The sequence below is a fragment of the Culex quinquefasciatus genome, chromosome 1 (genome assembly GCF_015732765.1).
Source record: "Culex quinquefasciatus strain JHB chromosome 1, VPISU_Cqui_1.0_pri_paternal, whole genome shotgun sequence".
NCBI lineage: Eukaryota > Metazoa > Arthropoda > Insecta > Diptera > Culicidae > Culex > Culex quinquefasciatus.
In genome coordinates, this window is record NC_051861.1 from 114,825,078 (window position 1) to 114,843,275 (window position 18,198).

The 18,198-nt window shown below is 33.6% G+C and overlaps 1 protein-coding gene across 2 annotated transcripts in view; it reads left to right on the forward strand.

Annotated features, from left to right (window-relative positions):
* The first annotated feature begins 7,617 nt into the window (after positions 1-7,617).
* LOC6045257 (short-chain dehydrogenase/reductase family 16C member 6) overlaps positions 7,618-18,198 on the forward strand; it is a 49,761-nt gene continuing 39,180 nt past the window's right edge. Inside the window, exons 1-2 of one of the 2 annotated variants that reach the window (XM_038249565.1) lie at positions 7,618-8,182; positions 16,569-16,673. In XM_038249565.1, coding sequence (XP_038105493.1) covers positions 8,124-8,182; positions 16,569-16,673 — 164 coding nt within the window. In that variant the 5' untranslated portion in view covers positions 7,618-8,123. The remainder of the gene's footprint in view (positions 8,183-16,568; positions 16,674-18,198) is intronic. The other variant, XM_038249564.1, reaches the window with a different exon arrangement.

Here is an 18,198-nt window from a genome sequence, read left to right on the forward strand (position 1 = left end):
CGAAGTTATTCGTGTGTTTTGTGTATTTATGTATTTGTTGTCGGTGAGTACAACACACGGATGCTATAGCCAACACTACACATCAACATTTGACCGTTGAGTCCCCCCTATACCTCAACACTTGACCATTGGATCTCCACTGGACGGACGGTAGACAGTTAGCACACAGTGATGAAGTCATGTGAGGACTTTTTTTAGACACTTTTGAAAAGCTGTATCCGCCTTAAACTAAGTCTGATACACTTTTCAATAATTTCACTGCCGGCCAGCGGCTTGTTGTTCAAAGTTCACCACTGCAGTGGGCTTCTCACCTTTTAACCCCCGATTTCACCCCTCTTAAATGTCAACGAACAGTCTGTGTCTGGTCTGATCAATTTTAGCGATCAGCACAGTTGAGCTCTCAATGATGATGACGTTTGATGATGGTTGATGACAGCGCGCAGCAGGCGATCGGCTGCTACTGGTGGATGACCGCGAAAATGAGGAATTTGCTGTTTGTTGTGCGGTTTGGACGTATTGTTTTAAGCGCCACTTGTCATTCACACCAAACACGAAACTACCAACTGCAATGAGAGAGATACGTCAGAGACATTCTCTTTTTTAAAGTCTGCAAATTAGTCGCGATGGTTGCTTGAAATTCCAGGGTTTGGAGAGAGTTTCAATGGAGTTGGAAAAATTGAGTATTAATTTGTGAAAACAGGTGAGAAAAGTCTTCTAATTATGTAAAGGCAGTGAGCAACAAGCAACATAAAAATCACTTTGACCCAATCTAACCACTGATGGTATCTTAGCTCTGTTTTTTAAGACTTCAAAATAAACACACACAGGAAAATGTTTTGTAGAATCAGCCTGAACGGGGTTTGTTGAATATAATCAACGCCGATTTTACGTTGAAACAACCTTGATTTTCTCAATTCCACAAAAATCTTTTCTTGTTTAGAAAAAGTTGCTTTGATGGTTAGGGTTGATTCAACAAAAATCTTGATTTTCAAATCAACAAAATGTTTTGTTGATTCAAATGTGCCTTATTTTTCTGCGTGCAATACGAATAAGCAATGTACAAAAAAATACATGTTTGAAAATATCTGATAAAATTTTACAATTTTAGCTTAAGCAATTTAAAAACATTTATTTTTTGGTAAGAAAAAAAACATATCTTGAGCTATGTTTGAAAAGGTCATATAAAACGGTCCTCTTACTAAATAAGATAGTTCTCTAAATATTAAAACTTATCCGTACTCTATAGATCTCTGCTTCTCACACAAGCAAACTATCAGCTTTGACGCTCTATTGAGCACTGATACCATGATCATGACCGAAACAATTTGAACCGCAATAATGAATTCTCATATAATTTCACAAAACAAAGCTGGAAAATGTAATTGCTGATTACTGAGGCCACAAATAGAAAAAAAATCGAGAGACTGGAGCTTATTAGAGAATGGCCATCTCTAACCAAAAGTATACCAATCGAAGCACGAGAACTGTCAAACGGCTCCAAGCTCTAAAAAAGGGAAAACTTTGTGCCAAGCAGTTGAACCACAGACAAGCTGGCGTGAATCATTGAAATATGTTATTAAAAATTCCTCTATCACCAAAGGTTTCTAGATACGGAAGAATGTAGCAAAGTTGACTGTAACGGCAGACGTGCATTCAGTTTCAAGCAACTGTCAAACGAGGGTAAATGAACGGTGGTGAGTTCCAGACTGCCGTGGTGAGTTTTGGATAATTCAAACTGTCCGTTTGATAGTTGATTGATGCGAAGGATTTAAAGTGATTTACGTGTGTTTGTCTTTGGTTGAAAATGTTGAATAATAGCTGGGCAAGTTAATAGTTTTTCTAGATGTCAACATTTAGAATATAACAATTATCAAGGTCATTTTCAATGTGGTCTGACTAAGTTTAGGGAGAGAAATAGAAAAGTAAAGATATTTTTGTTAAAAACACTTTGTTTCCTTTCGGTAACTATCGAAAATTGGTTAGATTCAATCAAAAAAATATAATAATCTAAATAACAAACCAAAATTACAACATATCAATGTAAAAAAAACGGAAAAATGCACTCTACACCCGTAAAATGAAATATACAGTCCAGACTCGATTATCTGAAGGCCTCGGAAAAATTGCACTTTGGATAATCGAAACACGAACAAAAAATCGGTTTCTAATTTTTGATTGTTGAGTATGACCCCTAAACTACACAAAAGTGATTTCAAATTAAAAAATCCAAAATTGCGGCCAATATGGCGGTGACGAAATATTGAAAAAATGCATTTTGGGTAATTCTATACCAACTCACACGAAATCTGGAAAAGTTGCCCCGACCATCTTCGATTTGCGTGAAACTTTGTCCTAAGGGGTAACTTTTGTCCCTGATCACGAATCCGAGTTCCGTTTTTTGATATCTCGTGACGGAGGGGCGGTACGACCCCTTCCATTTTTGAACATGCGAAAAAAGAGGTGTTTTTCAATAATTTGCCCCCGATTTGATGGCGTACTCAGAATTCCGAAAAAACGTATTTTTCATCGAAAAAAACACCAATTTTTTTTAAATAATTCTCCCATTTTCCGTTACCTGACTGTAAAAAAATTTGGAATATGTCATTTTATGGGAAATTTAATGTTCTTTTCGAATCTACATTTTTTCATTTGGAACAAAAAATTTCATTTCAAAATTTCGTGTTTTTTCTAACTTTGCAGGATTATTTTTAAGGGTGTAACAATGTTCTACAAAGTTGTTGAGCAGAGAATTACAAAAATTTTGATATATAAACATAAGGGGTTTGTTTATAAACATCACAAGTTATTACGATTTATCGAAAAAAAGTTTTGAAAATGTTGGTCGTCGTTGATCAGCGACAGACACGGACGAAGAAACAATGAGAAACGCAAAAAGTAACTTTTTCAAAACTTTTTTTTAAACATTTTTAGTGTTTTTTTCGATGAAAAATACGTTTTTTCGAAATTCTGAGTACGCCATCAAATCGGGCGTCTAATTTTACAAAAAAGTCCCTTTGACACCAAATTTCTATCTTTTCACCGTTTTAGGCTGCATTTTTTTGAAAAACACCTCATTTACCGCATGTTCAAAAATGGAAGGGGTTGTACCGCCCCTCCGTCACGAGATATCAAAAAACGGACCTCGGATTCGTGATCAGGGACAAAAGTTACCCCTTAGTACAAAGTTGCTGCTGTGTGAGTTGGCGGAGAATTACCCATCTAGAGTTTTAGTTGAAAAGGTCCTTCAAAAATGGTCGTCTAATTATTTGAGATTGTTCTCTAAAATTGGATCTCTTCTCCTCACGAAAGCAAACTATCAGCTTCTACGCTCAACTGAGCACTGAAGGTCAGTGATATAAAGTAATAAATTGTGGCCTTTGCCTTACATAAGGACCATGATCATGACCGAAACAATTTGAACCGCATATTTATAAATAAATCCTCATATTTATAATTTCACAAAAGAAAGCTGGAAAGAGTCACCGCTGATTGCTGAAGACACAATTAGAAAAAAGGGTAAACTTTGTGCCAAGCAGTTAAATCACAGACAAGCAGACCTAAATCATTGAACAAATATTACTAAAAATTCCTCTGTCACCAAAGGTCTCTGAATAAGAAAGAAGTTTCAAGCAACTGTCAAACGAATGTTATAAACGGACTGCTGTGGTGAGTAAAGTGCCTAATAGAAAGTGAGGACAAGGCACTCAAAGTGCAATGCCACTCACAGTTGGTCACTCAAAATTTACCAAGCGTTTAAATGGAAGGTGTTCATTTTTTGACAAAACCTATGGAAGAAGTAGAGATTGTAAGCACCTTATCTGTAAGGTCTTGGAGGTGCTCAATTTTTTGACAGAAAATCGCTGGGTTCTCAGTTTCTCGTGTCCCCACTTTCTATTAGGCACTTTTGTGGTGAGTTTCGGATAATTCAGAACGCCAGTTTGATAGCTGATTGATGGATTTGTTTTGAAGTGAATTATACGTTTGCTTGTCGGGGCCAGTTAAATTTTGTTGTTGATTGGTGAAATTTAGATATTTTTTTGTTACAAATCAAGCAAAACAATGTCAATGGGCCAACGCCGAAGTGTAAACAAACAGTCTGTCCTGCTTACGTCAGTGGATGTTTACATTAGGAGCGAGCAAGACCCTTTGTTTACACTTTGGCTTTGGCCCATTTACATTGTTTTGCTTGAAATACATTGTTTTCTTAAGAACTTTGTCTGCCTGTGTGGATCAATTGGACCGCGCACTGGACTCACAATCCAGAGGTCGCCGGTTCGAATCCCGGGGCGGACGCAAAAAATTCTAAGTGTAAATATAGGTATTCGGTGCCCTCTCCCCGTGCCCATACCTTCACACTTAGGAGACCCGGGAGGCGGAGTCTTGTTTCAAAAAGAACGATACACGCCTGTGGATCCGTTGACGAAACCGCAAGGTTTAAGAGGGCCACATTATAAGGTGTTACGTCGATTCCGTTTCCGTTTCCGTGAAGTATGCAATATTGTTTAAAACATGAGGAAGAAGAACTAAGAACTTCGGGAACTATCGAAAATTTGTTAGGTTCAATCTCTGGAATATTGATTTAAAAAAAACTTCTACATAGTTAGAATTTCAACATTCTTATTGTTTCTGGATTTTTTTTAACCGTTTTCCAAAAAATATATTTTTTTTTTGGTAAATGATGGGAAAATGGTTTTTTATGACCATACGAAAATTATAGGCTAGTTTTGTAAATTTTGATATTTTGGTCATCAGGCTTAAAAGGCTTAAGCAACAAGTTTGGAAGAAAAATGGTTTTGAGATTTAAAAGCTTAGTTTCAGATAAAACTTACGGATTATGTAATAATATTAGAAAAGTCGTAAAATTAACAAAAATGTTCTTGTGACTTCATGGAAAAGTATTAATTGAAAAATTGTATTTATATATTTTATTAAACATAAACAAAATTATGATTTTTTGAAATGTATTCCCTTTTGTTTATTATAACTTTTAACATAACATAACTGCAAAAATATCTTTTATTGTCGCAGAAAAATAAATATTTTCGTTAATATTTATATTTTTGGAAAAAAAACCATTGCAAATAAATTCTACTGCTGTATCATGCATTTTCCGTGCCTTTTGCATTGAAATGTTGAAATTCTGGCTTATCACTTCAACCTTAATATATTTTTAATTGTCCACCCTGTCATAATCTCAGCCAATGACGAGAGACAAAAACTTTTTAAAGTATTTGCATCGGCCTAATTTCACATCAAAACGATAAATTTCAATGCAATTTTTGAAAAAAAAAACAATTCAATGTCACAGATTTGCTACTGTGAATAATTCACTCAATATTAATGTTTTTTTTTCTGATCTTCAGTAAACAAAATTTAAGATTTGTTGAAAACCTTAATCCTGTACGAATATTGCTTTTTTTTTGTTCAAGAAACTTTTTATTCTCAACATTTTTTGCCCTGTGTTGGAATGAATTGAAGGAGGCAAAATTGGTAGTGGCCTAAACTAAACATTAAAAATTATTCATATAAAATTTAATAAAAAGGGTCAAAAGATTTAATAAATATTTAACAATCTAGAATCACAAGAATAACTTTGAATGTACATAAAGTCAGTTTACAAACAGTCAATTTTCCGACAAAAAAAAAGATTTTTTAGCAAAACTTATTTGAGCAATTCTCTACGAAATCAGTCTTTTTTTTTAGAATTTTTATTTTTGTATTTTTAAATCTGACTGAAACTTTTTTGGAGCCTTCGGTATGCCCGATTTTCCATACAAATTTCGCAGCTGTCCATTCAAAAATGATGTATGAAAATTAAAAAAAAAGTATCTTTTGAAGGAATTTTTTGATCGATTTGGTGTCTTCGGCAAAGTTGTAGGTATGGATATGGACTACACTGGAAAAAAATGATACACGATAAAAAAATTTTGGTGATTTTTTATTTAACTTTTTGTCACTAAAACTTGATTTTCAAAAAGCACTATTTTTATTTTTTTCATTTTTTAAAATGTTGTAATGCCAACTTTTCAGAAATTCCCAGGTTGTGCAAAAAATTTTTGACCGAGTTATGATTTTTTAAATCAATACTGATTTTTTCATAAAATCAAAATATTGGTCGCAAAAATTTTTCAACTTCATTTTTCGATGCAAAATCAAATTTGCAATCAAAAAGTAGTGCAGTGAAAGTTTGATAAAGTGCACCGTTTTTAAGTTAATGCCAGTTTTAGGTAACTTTTTTGAAAATAGTCGCAGTTTTTCATTTTTTTAAAATAACCAAATCAATAATAAAATCCCTTTTCTAAGATACATAAACTCTAATAATTGTATGGGAAATGCATGGAAAAACGTATGATGCAAAATTGCTTGTTATGACATAAGGAATGAAAAAAAAGGTTTAATCCAAAAAAAAAAAAACAAAATTCAAAAATCTCGAAATAATTTGCGCATTTCCAGAGAATAACTATAATCACTAGCGGGCCCAGGTCATCGAGGAAGGTGGGGCAATAATATGAACGTTTTCAAAATTACGTTATTTATGACCAAATTTCTGAGGATGTGCTAGTGACTATAATAAGATCTTCTGTTTTTGTAAATAGTTTAATCTAGCATAGCATTGCATAGCATGTTGAAAAATTTAAGGTTTTTATTAATTTTACTTAATTTTCAAAATTTTATTTATGTTTTTTCTCAATTTTTTCATCGCATGATCTATTTCCTTATTTTCCTACTTTTTTTGAGTATTAAACTCTATAAATATCAAATAACAACAAAATGTAGACTGAAACTACAATTACAATATCAATACAATTACAAAATCATTATTAATTCGTTTTAATTACAACATCTAATTGTTTCAATGACACTTTTTTACCAATATTTATGCAGATTTCTTCAAGGCCCCTTGATTTTCAAAAACAGATTTCTTCAAGGCCCCATGACTTTCAAAAACAACAAATTTCCTGAATGGAAACCTTTGTCACCTGGGGGGAATTGAACATGTTCCCCGATATCTCATCGTGCAATCCAAAACAATATCGAAACTTCCAGTCTCAATTCCATTTTGAAGGGGGATGTCCCCCCCCCCCTCTCCTCCTCCTGCCAAAAAGTACAATTTTTCAACGCGTCGCGTCGTCACCCCCCAAACAGAACTTCCCCTCTCTCCCCAATAGTCATTCATCCCCATTGTCATGCCGGTTCCAGCTCCAGTCTCTATTTGGCCAAACCTTCGTGTCGTATGTGTGTACTTTTCCGAACACACACCTGTTGAGTTACACACGCCACTGATGACTGGCCAAGGTTATGTAGGAGAAGGTTGGACGAAATTTGTGTTTGGTTATGAATTTGACAGTTTTTTGATGGAAATAGGTTGAAGTGTCAATTTTAAGGTCGTTTTAGGTATATTGGGGAAGAAATCAACAAGAAGTTGAAATGCGGTGCCAACCTTACCCTTCCAGAACCTTGCCCAGACACCGTTTTGGAGTGTGGGCTCTTCTGCTCTAACGTGTGTCCGCTAACTGCCAGCAACTACTTCTTCTCTTTGAGCTGTGTAGACTCGCTGAATGACTGACGACACGACTGGCCCGGAGGTCGATATCAACTCGGAGAGCTTGCTGGCTGGGCGCTTGAACTTGTACGGACGTGGCTTAGAGAGGAGTTCAGTCGCGTTCTAACCGCTAGCGGGCGTGGAAGCTCTTTACTCGAAGACCTGGTCTGAAGATCTGCTCGGAAGGTTCTGTTTGAAGAGGAGTGTTTTTTTTCTTTCGAAGAGAGCATCGTAGTTTCGTCGAGTAGTGGCGTTCGCACGTGAGCTGAATATCATTCGTTTTAGTCGCAACTACTAGCAACAATCTGTTAGTGCAGTTTCGCGGTGCAGTTCAGTGTCGCGAAATACACAAGGGGGCACCCGCGCGCTCGATAAATCACCCTCATTTTGTTTAGTGTGAAATTGGACGTGATTTGAAAAAGAGGACGACGACGCCGCCGTGGCCCACACACGCCGGCCCCTCGTACTTTCCAGAATATTGAACGAATTTTGCAAAGTATATTGTGCAAAGTTTAGTTGTCGGTTGAGGTTGGAAGTTAAAGTTTGGAATAGTTGAGTGCGTACGGATTTATCGATCAAGATGAATTTAATTCAGGATGACAACATCGATAATGCGCTGTCGGTGTTTCGCAGTGAACGGTAGGTTAACCCCCTAATGCCAAATTTTTCTTTGAACATTTTTATTTTTCCCGACTCTTCTCACATTGTATTTATTGTGTTTAATATTTAGCAAATACGGACAAATTTAATTTTAAGCCTAATTTTCATACAAAATATAATAAACAAGATGTTTTAACAAAGGCTTAACAAATTATCACAGTTATTCTAAAAATATCAAACAATCTTTGAAAATATTATTCCTTAAGAAATTCGTCTTCTTTCAATCTGTGGTCCCAAAATTCAACCTTTGAGCAGTTCTCTAGGATTTCGGTCATTCGATTTTTTTATGTATTTTTTTAATCCGACTGAAACTTTTTTGGTGCCTTCGGTATGCCCAAAGAAGCCATTTTGCATCATTAGTTTGTCCATATAATTTTCCATACAAATTTCGCAGCTGTCCATTCAAAAATGATATGTGAAAATTCAAAAATCTGTATCTTTTGAAGAAATTTTTTGATCGATTTGGTGTCTTCGGCAAAGTTGTAGGTATGAATATGGACTACACTGGAAAAAAATGATACACGGTTAAAAAAATTTGGTGATTTTTTTATTTAACTTTTCATCACTAAAATTTGATTTGCAAAAAATACTATTTTTAATTTTTTTAATTTTTTGATATGTTTAAGAGGACATAAAATTCCAACTTTTCAGAAATTTCCAGGTTGTGCAAAAAATCATTGACCGAGTTATTAAGTTTTTAATCAATACTGATTTTTTCAAAAAATCGAAATATTGATCGCAAAATTTTTTCAACTTCATTTTTCGATGTAAAATCAAATTTGCAATCAAAAAATACATTAGTAAAATTTTGATAAAGTGCACCGTTTTCAAATTAAATCCATATTCAGGTGACTTTTTTGAAAATAGTCGCAGTTTTTCATTTTTTTAAAATAAGTGCACATGTTTGTCCACTTTTGAAAAAAATATGTTTGAAAAGCTGCGCAAATTCTCTATATTTTGCTTCTTCGGACTTTGTTGATACGACCTTTAGTTGATGAGATATTGCAATGCAAAGGTTTAAAAACAGGAAAATTGATGTTTGCTAAGTCTCACACAAACAGCCCAACATTTTTTAATGTCGATATCTCAGCAACTAATGGTCCGATTTTCAATGTTAATATATGAAACATTTGTGAAATTTTCCGATCTTTTCGAAAACATTATTTTCAAAATTTTCAAATCAAGACTAACATTTCAAAAGGGCCAAACATTCAATACTACACCCTTTTAAAATGTTAGTCTTGATTTTGAAATTTTGAAAATAATGTTTTCGAAAAGATCGGAAAATTTCACAAATGTTTCATATATTAACATTGAAAATCGGACCATTAGTTGCTGAGATATTGACATTGAAAAATGGTGGGCTGTTTGTGTGAGACTTAGCAAACATCAATTTTCTTGTTTTTTAACCTTTGTGTGGCAATATCTCAGCAATTAAAGTTCGTATCAACAAAGTTCGAAGAAGCAAAATATAGAGAATTTTCTCGGCTTTTCAAAAATATTTTTTCAAAAGTGGGCAAACATGTGCACTAGTTTAAAAAATGAAAAACTGCGAATTTTAAAAAAAAGTCACTAAAAATGGATTTTACTTGAAAACGGTGCACTTTATCAAAATTTCACTAGAGTACTTTTTGATTGCAAATTTGATTTTACATCGAAAAATGAGGTTGAAAAATTTTTGCGACCAAAATTTCGATTTTTTGAAAAAAATAGTATTGATTAAAAAAATCATAACTCAGTCAATGATTTTTTGCACAACCTAGAAATTTCTGAAAAGTCGGCATTTTATGTCCTCTAAAACATATCGAAAAATAAAAAAAAAATAAAAATAGTGTTTTTTTGCAAATCAACTTTTAGTGATAAAACGTTACTTAATCCACCCTTAGGTGGTTGGTGCCTTCCTCTCATTCAAAGGGTAATGCTATCCAAAATAGACACGCTCGTGGGAAGGTCTTTAAAATACCTATCGAAAGATAGGTCGCATGATATATTTGGAATACGTTTTCATCTAAATATCTGAGAACTAGCCTCCAAAATGTGTATTAATAACTCTTAAATGCTTATAACTTTTGATAGGGTTGTCAGATCTTCAATGTATTGGTCGCGTTGGAACAGTCTTTTAAATACCTTTCTAAAAATGTATAACATGCTGGGGTTTCTTACAAAAACCACCCTTTTTACAATCTTCCGGACTTTAGTCAAAATCGTTTTTTTAGCATAACTTTTGAAGTACTTTACTAAACTTCATGATTTTTAATAGGGACTTATGAGACCGCAAGACGAATCGAATGAGACCAAAACGGTCCAAATCGGTTAAGCCAGTGCTGAGATAATCGAGTGCATATTTTTTGGTGCACAGACCCACATCCCTACAAACACACACACACACACACACACACAGACATTTGCTCAGAATTCGATTCTGAGTCGATAGGTATACATGAAGGTGGGTCTAGGAGGTCTAATTGAGAAGTTCAGTTTTCGAGTGATTTTATAGCCTTTCCTCAGTAAGGTGAGGAAGGCAAAAAGTTAATTAAAAAAATCACAATTTTTTTTACCTTGCATCATTTTTTTCAGTGTAGTCCTTATCCATACCTACAACTTTGCCGAAGACACCAAATCGATCAAAAAATTCCTTCAAAAGATACAGATTTATGAATTTGCATACATCATTTTTGTATGGACAGCTGCCAAATTTGTATGGAAAATTATATGGACAAACTAATGATGCAAAATGGCTTCTTTGGGCATACCGAAGGCACCAAAAAAGTTTCAGTCGGATTAAAAAATACAAAAAAAAAACAAATGACCGAAATCCTAGAGAACTGCTCAGAACTGAAAATTATAAATATTTTCTTAAATATTTTCAATTTTATGGTAAATTTGATATCAATTTTGTGATCAAGTTTTAAAATATAATCATCTACAAATTTATTTTAGTTCAAAATATAGCAAACCAATAAGGTCAACTTTGAAAAATATTTGCAACGGCCTAAATATTAATAAAAAAACTTCGGAATTTTTTTTTTTTTTTTTGAATTAAATATACTTTATTGAATCTTTCTTATAATAATTACATTTGGTTTACATAATAAGTGGTCAGCTGTGGCTCTTCAGCTTTAGTTTGCTTTTCGTGATTTAAACACTGTTTATTTTCATAACTTTAAAAGTATATGATTTATCATTTTTGTAACACTAGGTACAATGAGGAAAAAAATGTCAAGAAAACATAACCTAACCTAAAACTAACTTAAACTTACCATAAACTAAACCAATCCTTGAATCAAGGGGTATTCAGAAATAGCACATTTTCCCTGAATTTCAAACATTTCTCTTGAATCTTCTGATCCAACGTTTTTACTTCTGCTAATTCATGAACCTCACTTGATCTTGTCCAGCCAGGAACATTCAAAACCATTTTGAGTACCTTGTTTTGGACACGCTGGAGCTTCAATTTATGAGTTCTAGCGCAACACTCCCAAACAGGTAATGCATACTCAATAACGGGGTAAATTATTTGTTTGTAAACAGCTAACTTATTTTTCAAAGAAAGCTTTGATTTTCTGTTAATTAAGGGATACAAAAACCTGATGAGAATGCTGCACTTGTTCAATATTTTGTCTACATGCTGCCGAAACAAAAGTTTCGAGTCAAGTATGAGACCTAAATAGACAACTTCCTTTGACCAGGGTATCGAAACATCATTTATTTTAATCAAAACATCATCCTTTGGGGCAAATCGGGCCGATTTGGAAAGTGGAAAAATGATGGTTTGAGTTTTGGCTGCATTTATGCGAATTTTCCAGTCGCCAAAAAAAACTTCGGAAAAAATAACATAGTTCAACAAATTTTAAACAACGGAAGTGAAATCTAAACTTGTTCAGCACATATTTATATCTCTGAAATTAGGCTAGTACAAATTTTAATCAATATTTTTGGTTCATTTATGTTCATTAATTATGAATAATTTTAATACTATTTTAGGAAATTCTAATCTGAAAATATGAAAAATCGCTTTAAACAATGTTTTTAGTTATACAGCATCGTCTGCACAGGCATATCTAGTAATTGAAAAATAAAGCTTTTATGAAGATTTCAGAAGTTGAACACTGGTTCAACTGGTATAAAGTGGCTTACACTTGAAAATTGAGCGACTATGTTTTTCAATTATTATTCAAGAAGTATAACAAAATTATATGGTTTCATAATTTTGTTATACTAACTAACATTTTGTGTTAGGCGTTAATAATAAAAACCGGATAAAAAGGAAGTTTAGGTTAGTTGATTTACATACGTTTTAAAACGTAACATTCTTGAAAATAATCTGTCCTGTCCCTAAAGCTATGTTTTCTAGCGTACTTGTGGTGACTAGCAAAGCCGTTACGACAGGTGGAGTGGAGATATTTTGAGTGTTCTTGAAGTACTCATTTATGAAGTTATTGTTCTACACTTATTAATATATTGTTATTGTAGATTGTTTGTTTGGTCGAGACAAATTTAGCTTTGGTCGTTTGATGCATTGAATGGAAAAGTTTTGACTGTAACTTATACCTAGCGTGAGAATTATAAAATAATTTTGGTTTCAAAATGACAATTCTGAATATGAAAGTTTTATTTTTTCTAACCAAATATATGTTTTTGATCTTCTGCTCTTAAAATCAAATGAATGAACCATGAGTTTTCGTTTGATGATATAAATTTCGCCTCTCTGACAATTTTTAACAAAATTCCTTCTACAATGCTGGTTCTTTTTGGTGACGACTATTCAATTCCTTGTAAAGTTATGGAAATCGTCTTTAATCAATGATTGCCAACTAGGACGTTATTGACTGTACCACAAAATTCTATAAATTTTGAACCATATTTGATTTAGACCAAAAATTCCTTCAGTGGCTTAAATTGAATTCAATACAGAGCATTTTAGAGTGATGATCAATTTTCTTCAAAAACGGCTTAACCTTAACTGGAATATCATACGAGCTTAAATTTTCAAATAAATGTGTTGTCCTAAAACTTTTTTGCTACACCCAAACGGCGGTCGCATGATTTTGATGCATGGCGGCATGAAAGTATATCAGAATCTGCATGAAAACTGTCCTCATGCATTTTTTGCGATATAGGGGTATGACATTTTTGCCCGTTACCGACAATTATCGACATTACCGACGGCTTTTTGGTTGTATTTCACAAAAAAAAACCTTAACAGAACGAGGATTGAACCACCAACTTCTTGGTTATTAATCCGACACGTTACCACCGCGCCATGGACGATTGATGAAAAGAGAGTGAAAGAGCACCAACATATTTTTCTCTTTGGATTGTTGCTCGGGGACCGGCCAGCTGTTGGTGAGAACTGCAGATCGCTGAAATATTTACACGCGGGCAAAAATGATCTAGGGGCTTGCTGCAAAAAATGTTATAAAATGTGACATTTTCTGCAGCAAATCCACTGTTGCAGATTTTGAGATATATTTTTCCTTTGGGTGTAGTGCTAGTGTTATCAAACTCAGGTCAGTTTCAAATAAATTTGAGTTTTTAAGTTTTGTTTGAAGATCAAATTGTTGTTCCGGGTTTTGGTTCTGTAGTAGACAAGAAATTATTTTGAAACTCAAAGTATCTGTGCCATTGTTATTGGTATGGGTGATGTAATTGTCTCCCCCTTTTACGTACATATTTAAAAAATCCTCCCTCGGGGAAGCAACGGCCATATAGTTAGGGTTGTCGTTGAATCACGTCCGTTCGCGTGGCCGACCGGCACGGCAGCACAGCGAGCACTTAGTAATGGATAGTTTCGTGCAGTGATGGACATGGTCATCGTCGTCGTCGTCGTCACTCGGCGAGTAGATCGATTTATGGGAGACTATTCTCTCCCCCAGTCCAGTGTCCACCCACTCACAAATACTATTCAGTTTGAAAATGGATCTGATGGGTTTCTGATTACCCCCGGGTGCTGGCATTGAATTCAGGCTAGTGAGCAAAAGTTACTCACCGTTTGAAGGTGTGAATTTACGTCACGTGGAAAATGTTTTGAAATAGAACACCTTCTAATTAAGTAGTATGTGCCAGTGAATGCTTCAAGACCGGATGTTGTGTAACTTTGCAACAGGATCGCTTACCGGAGATTGAGTATGGTGTTACCATCAATGAAAGGTAGTAACTTTTGACATTTCAAAATTGTCAAAATTGTCAAAATTGGCAAAATTGGCAAAATTGTCAATATTGTCAAAATTGTCAAAATTGGCAAAATTGTCAAAATTGGCAAAATTGTCAAAATTGTCAAAATTGTCAAAATTGTCAAAATTGTCAAAATTGTCAAAATTGTCAAAATTGTCAAAATTGTCAAAATTGTCAAAATTGTCAAAATTGGCAAAATTGGCAAAATTGTCAATATTGTCAAAATTGTCAAAATTGGCAAAATTGGCAAAATTGGCAAAATTGTCAAAATTGTCAAAATTGTCAAAATTGTCAAAATTGTCAAAATTGTCAAAATTGTCAAAATTGTCAAAATTGTCAAAATTGTCAAAATTGTCAAAATTGTCAAAATTGTCAAAATTGTCAATATTGTCAAAATTGGCAAAATTGTCAAAAGTGTCAAAAGTGTCAAAATTGTCAAAATTGTCAAAATTGTCAAAATTGTCAAAATTGTCAAAATTGTCAAAATTGTCAAAATTGTCAAAATTGTCAAAATTGTCAAAATTGTCAAAATTGTCAAAATTGTCAAAATTGTCAAAATTGTCAAAATTGTCAAAATTGTCAAAATTGTCAAAATTGTCAAAATTGTCAAAATTGTCAAAATTGTCAAAATTGTCAAAATTGTCAAAATTGTCAAAATTGTCAAAATTGTCAATATTGTCAAAATTGTCAAAATTGTCAAAATTGTCAAAATTGTCAAAATTGTCAAAATTGACAAAATTAAAAAAAATACAAAAAAATTACAAAATTGACAAAAATGAAAAATTTTAATTTTTTTTTCTAAAGCAAAATAATATTTGCATTTGAAAAATAAAAGTCAAAGCACTAGTCAATTTAAGTAGTGATTTTTTTGAACAGGGTTGCCAGATATTGACTTTTTGATATTTATAATTTGTTTGATGTAAAAAATCTTCAAATTTTCTACAAGTATATTCTTCACACTATAACTTGATATTTTGCAATTTTTATCCAATACAAAGCGTTTTGCGTTTTTTTCCAAAATATTTCTCTGAATAGATCATCTGTTTCGAACTCATTTCACAAGATGCAGATGTTTTGTTGTTTCGTCGATCGATATACTAATCGACAAAACAAATGAATTTCATTCTTTAAACTTTGTACATTGTTTAATTTTTATACGATAGTCCAGAATTGTTATCTGTTGCCAGTGCTCCAAGATTGATGAAATATATTTGAATTATTTCCCTATTTTATGTTATCAAAATAACAATTTGCAAAATAATTTGGAAAAATTTCTATCATTTGAAATTTAAAAAAAAAAACTAGCATAGGCAGCGATATTTCACGACAGGGTTGCCAGACCTTCAAAGTGCACGATTTGTCAGAATAGTTTCATGAAATAACGTATTTTTCATTTAAAAAAAATATAATTTTGAGATTTATTTTTGAAGAGTCAATTGATCATGGCAGCGTTGCCAGTTTTTCAAAAGCCCAGAATTTAGAAAAAAATAATTTTGTTAATTTCAAATTCAAACCTCCAATACCAACTCAACCAGCAGTTTCAAGTGCCCAACACTTCCGCACTCTGTTGCTGATGGGCTTGGAATTTCCATACGTGACAAGTCTGAAACAATGCAAATTGACAACGCGTCATAATTGGGCAACACTGGTGCTGTAGCGGCGATCCTCAAGCGTTATTTTGAATAATGGTTTGAAGGGGTTAACTCTTGAATGTGATATTTTTAATTTAAATTTAGTCATTCTAAAAGAACACTTTTTAAAAATAGATTCAGGAAAAATAAGGGCCAGCCCTGAAATGATCATCATCGCAACGAAATTTATGCAACCCTTCACTTCAGAACGAACTATTCAAGGTTGCCAACTATTATCAGTCTCATTTACATGAAAATTGTCATTAGCTTGGATGGTTGTTCGACAGCCTGGATCATTAAGATGATTTGTGGTGAGAATCGAACTAAAATCAGGTTTTGGTTTTAGTTTTGTGATTCTTTAGATTTCTTCCGGAATCATTTCGCTCACTGTTTACCATAAACTTACAATACATTTTATGGTTTATAACTTGTCAATTGGTATTCAAACGGTTTGAAAACGGTCAATCCTCCTAATTTGCATTTTGCTGTATCATCGCCCAAAAATAAAACCTTTTCTCATCTCAAAATGTTCTCTCTCTCTCTCATTTAACCCTCAACAGCCAATTCCTGGAAGACTCCCAGGTGCGGATACCGCCCAAGCCAGCCTCGTTCGGCAAGGGGTCCGCCAACGCCAAAACTGAGGGGGCCTCCTCGCCCAACAAGCGGTAAGTCAAAAAACGATAAAAACGATCCAATATGGAAGTGAGGTTAGATTTGCACCCCTTTTGACATTGACCATGGCTGCAAACCGGCCACCTTTGATCGCCGCAAAAATGCACCCTCAAGTGGGGTTGGGTAGCAACAGAGGGAGAAAAATAAAAGGTTGGCAGCACTGCTGTTTACACGGTGATCACGATCGAGGGTGTTTTTTCTTTTGTTGTTGTTGTTGTTTTTAGAGTTGCGGTGTCGATGATAATTGCCGAAACGTGGGACACTTGCGCCAGGGTAAACATGACAATAAAGTGTGTGTTTCTTGTGTTTTTGGTGGCGTGTTTGTTTTTGGGGGACAAGGCTACGGATCGGTTTTTGAATGGGGTTTGCGCTGCAGTTTAGGACCAAATTTAAACTGTAAAAAATTGCACTCTCAAAAACGATGTTTTCGTGGAATGAGCAATATTTGATGAAAAAAAGTTTAAATTACACGTCCATAAAATCCGTAACCCTAACGCCATCTTTTCTAAAATGTTAAATTGCTTTTTTTTCGATCTCATCAAACTAAACCTAATCCGGATTTAACCTCCTCAAAAGATATTGCAAATCACGCACCTCAATTGAGCCAATCGCTCATTACTTCGCGCGTCATCAGGACCGGAGATTACCTTGCTGACGTTTCGACGTGCTTCTTCGCACCGAAATTTTCTCTCCCAAACAATGGCTGACCTTTGAAGCACTGACTTCCTGATCATGCGTGTCGCTTCTGTGGGTTTTTGTTCGACGATCTTTAATGGATTGACCGCCTGAAGTGCCAATAACCGTGACTTGAGGGGTGTTCGGATATTACGTAACGCTTGATGCGTCACGCAATATTTGTTCATTTTGACAATTTTGACAATTTTGACAATTTTTGAAAATTTTTGACAATTTTAACAATTTTGACAATTTTGACAATTTTGACAATTTTGACAATTTTTGACAATTTTGACAATTTTGACAATTTTGACAATTTTGACAATTTTGACAATTTTGACAATTTTGACAATTTTGACAATTTTGACAATTTTGACAATTTTGACAATTTTGACAATTTTGACAATTTTGACAATTTTGACAATTTTGACAATTTTGACAATTTTGACAATTTTGACAATTTTGACAATTTTGACAATTTTGACAATTTTGACAATTTTGACAATTTTGACAATTTTGACAATTTTGACAATTTTGACAATTTTGACAATTTTGACAATTTTGACAATTTTGACAATTTTGACAATTTTAACAATTTTGACAATTTTGACAATTTTGACAATTTTGACAATTTTGACAATTTTGACAATTTTGACAATTTTGACAATTTTGACAATTTTGACAATTTTGACAATTTTGACAATTTTGACAATTTTGACAATTTTGACAATTTTGACAATTTTGACAATTTTGACAATTTTGACAATTTTGACAATTTTGACAATTTTGACAATTTTGACAATTTTGACAATTTTGACAATTTTGACAATTTTGACGATTTTG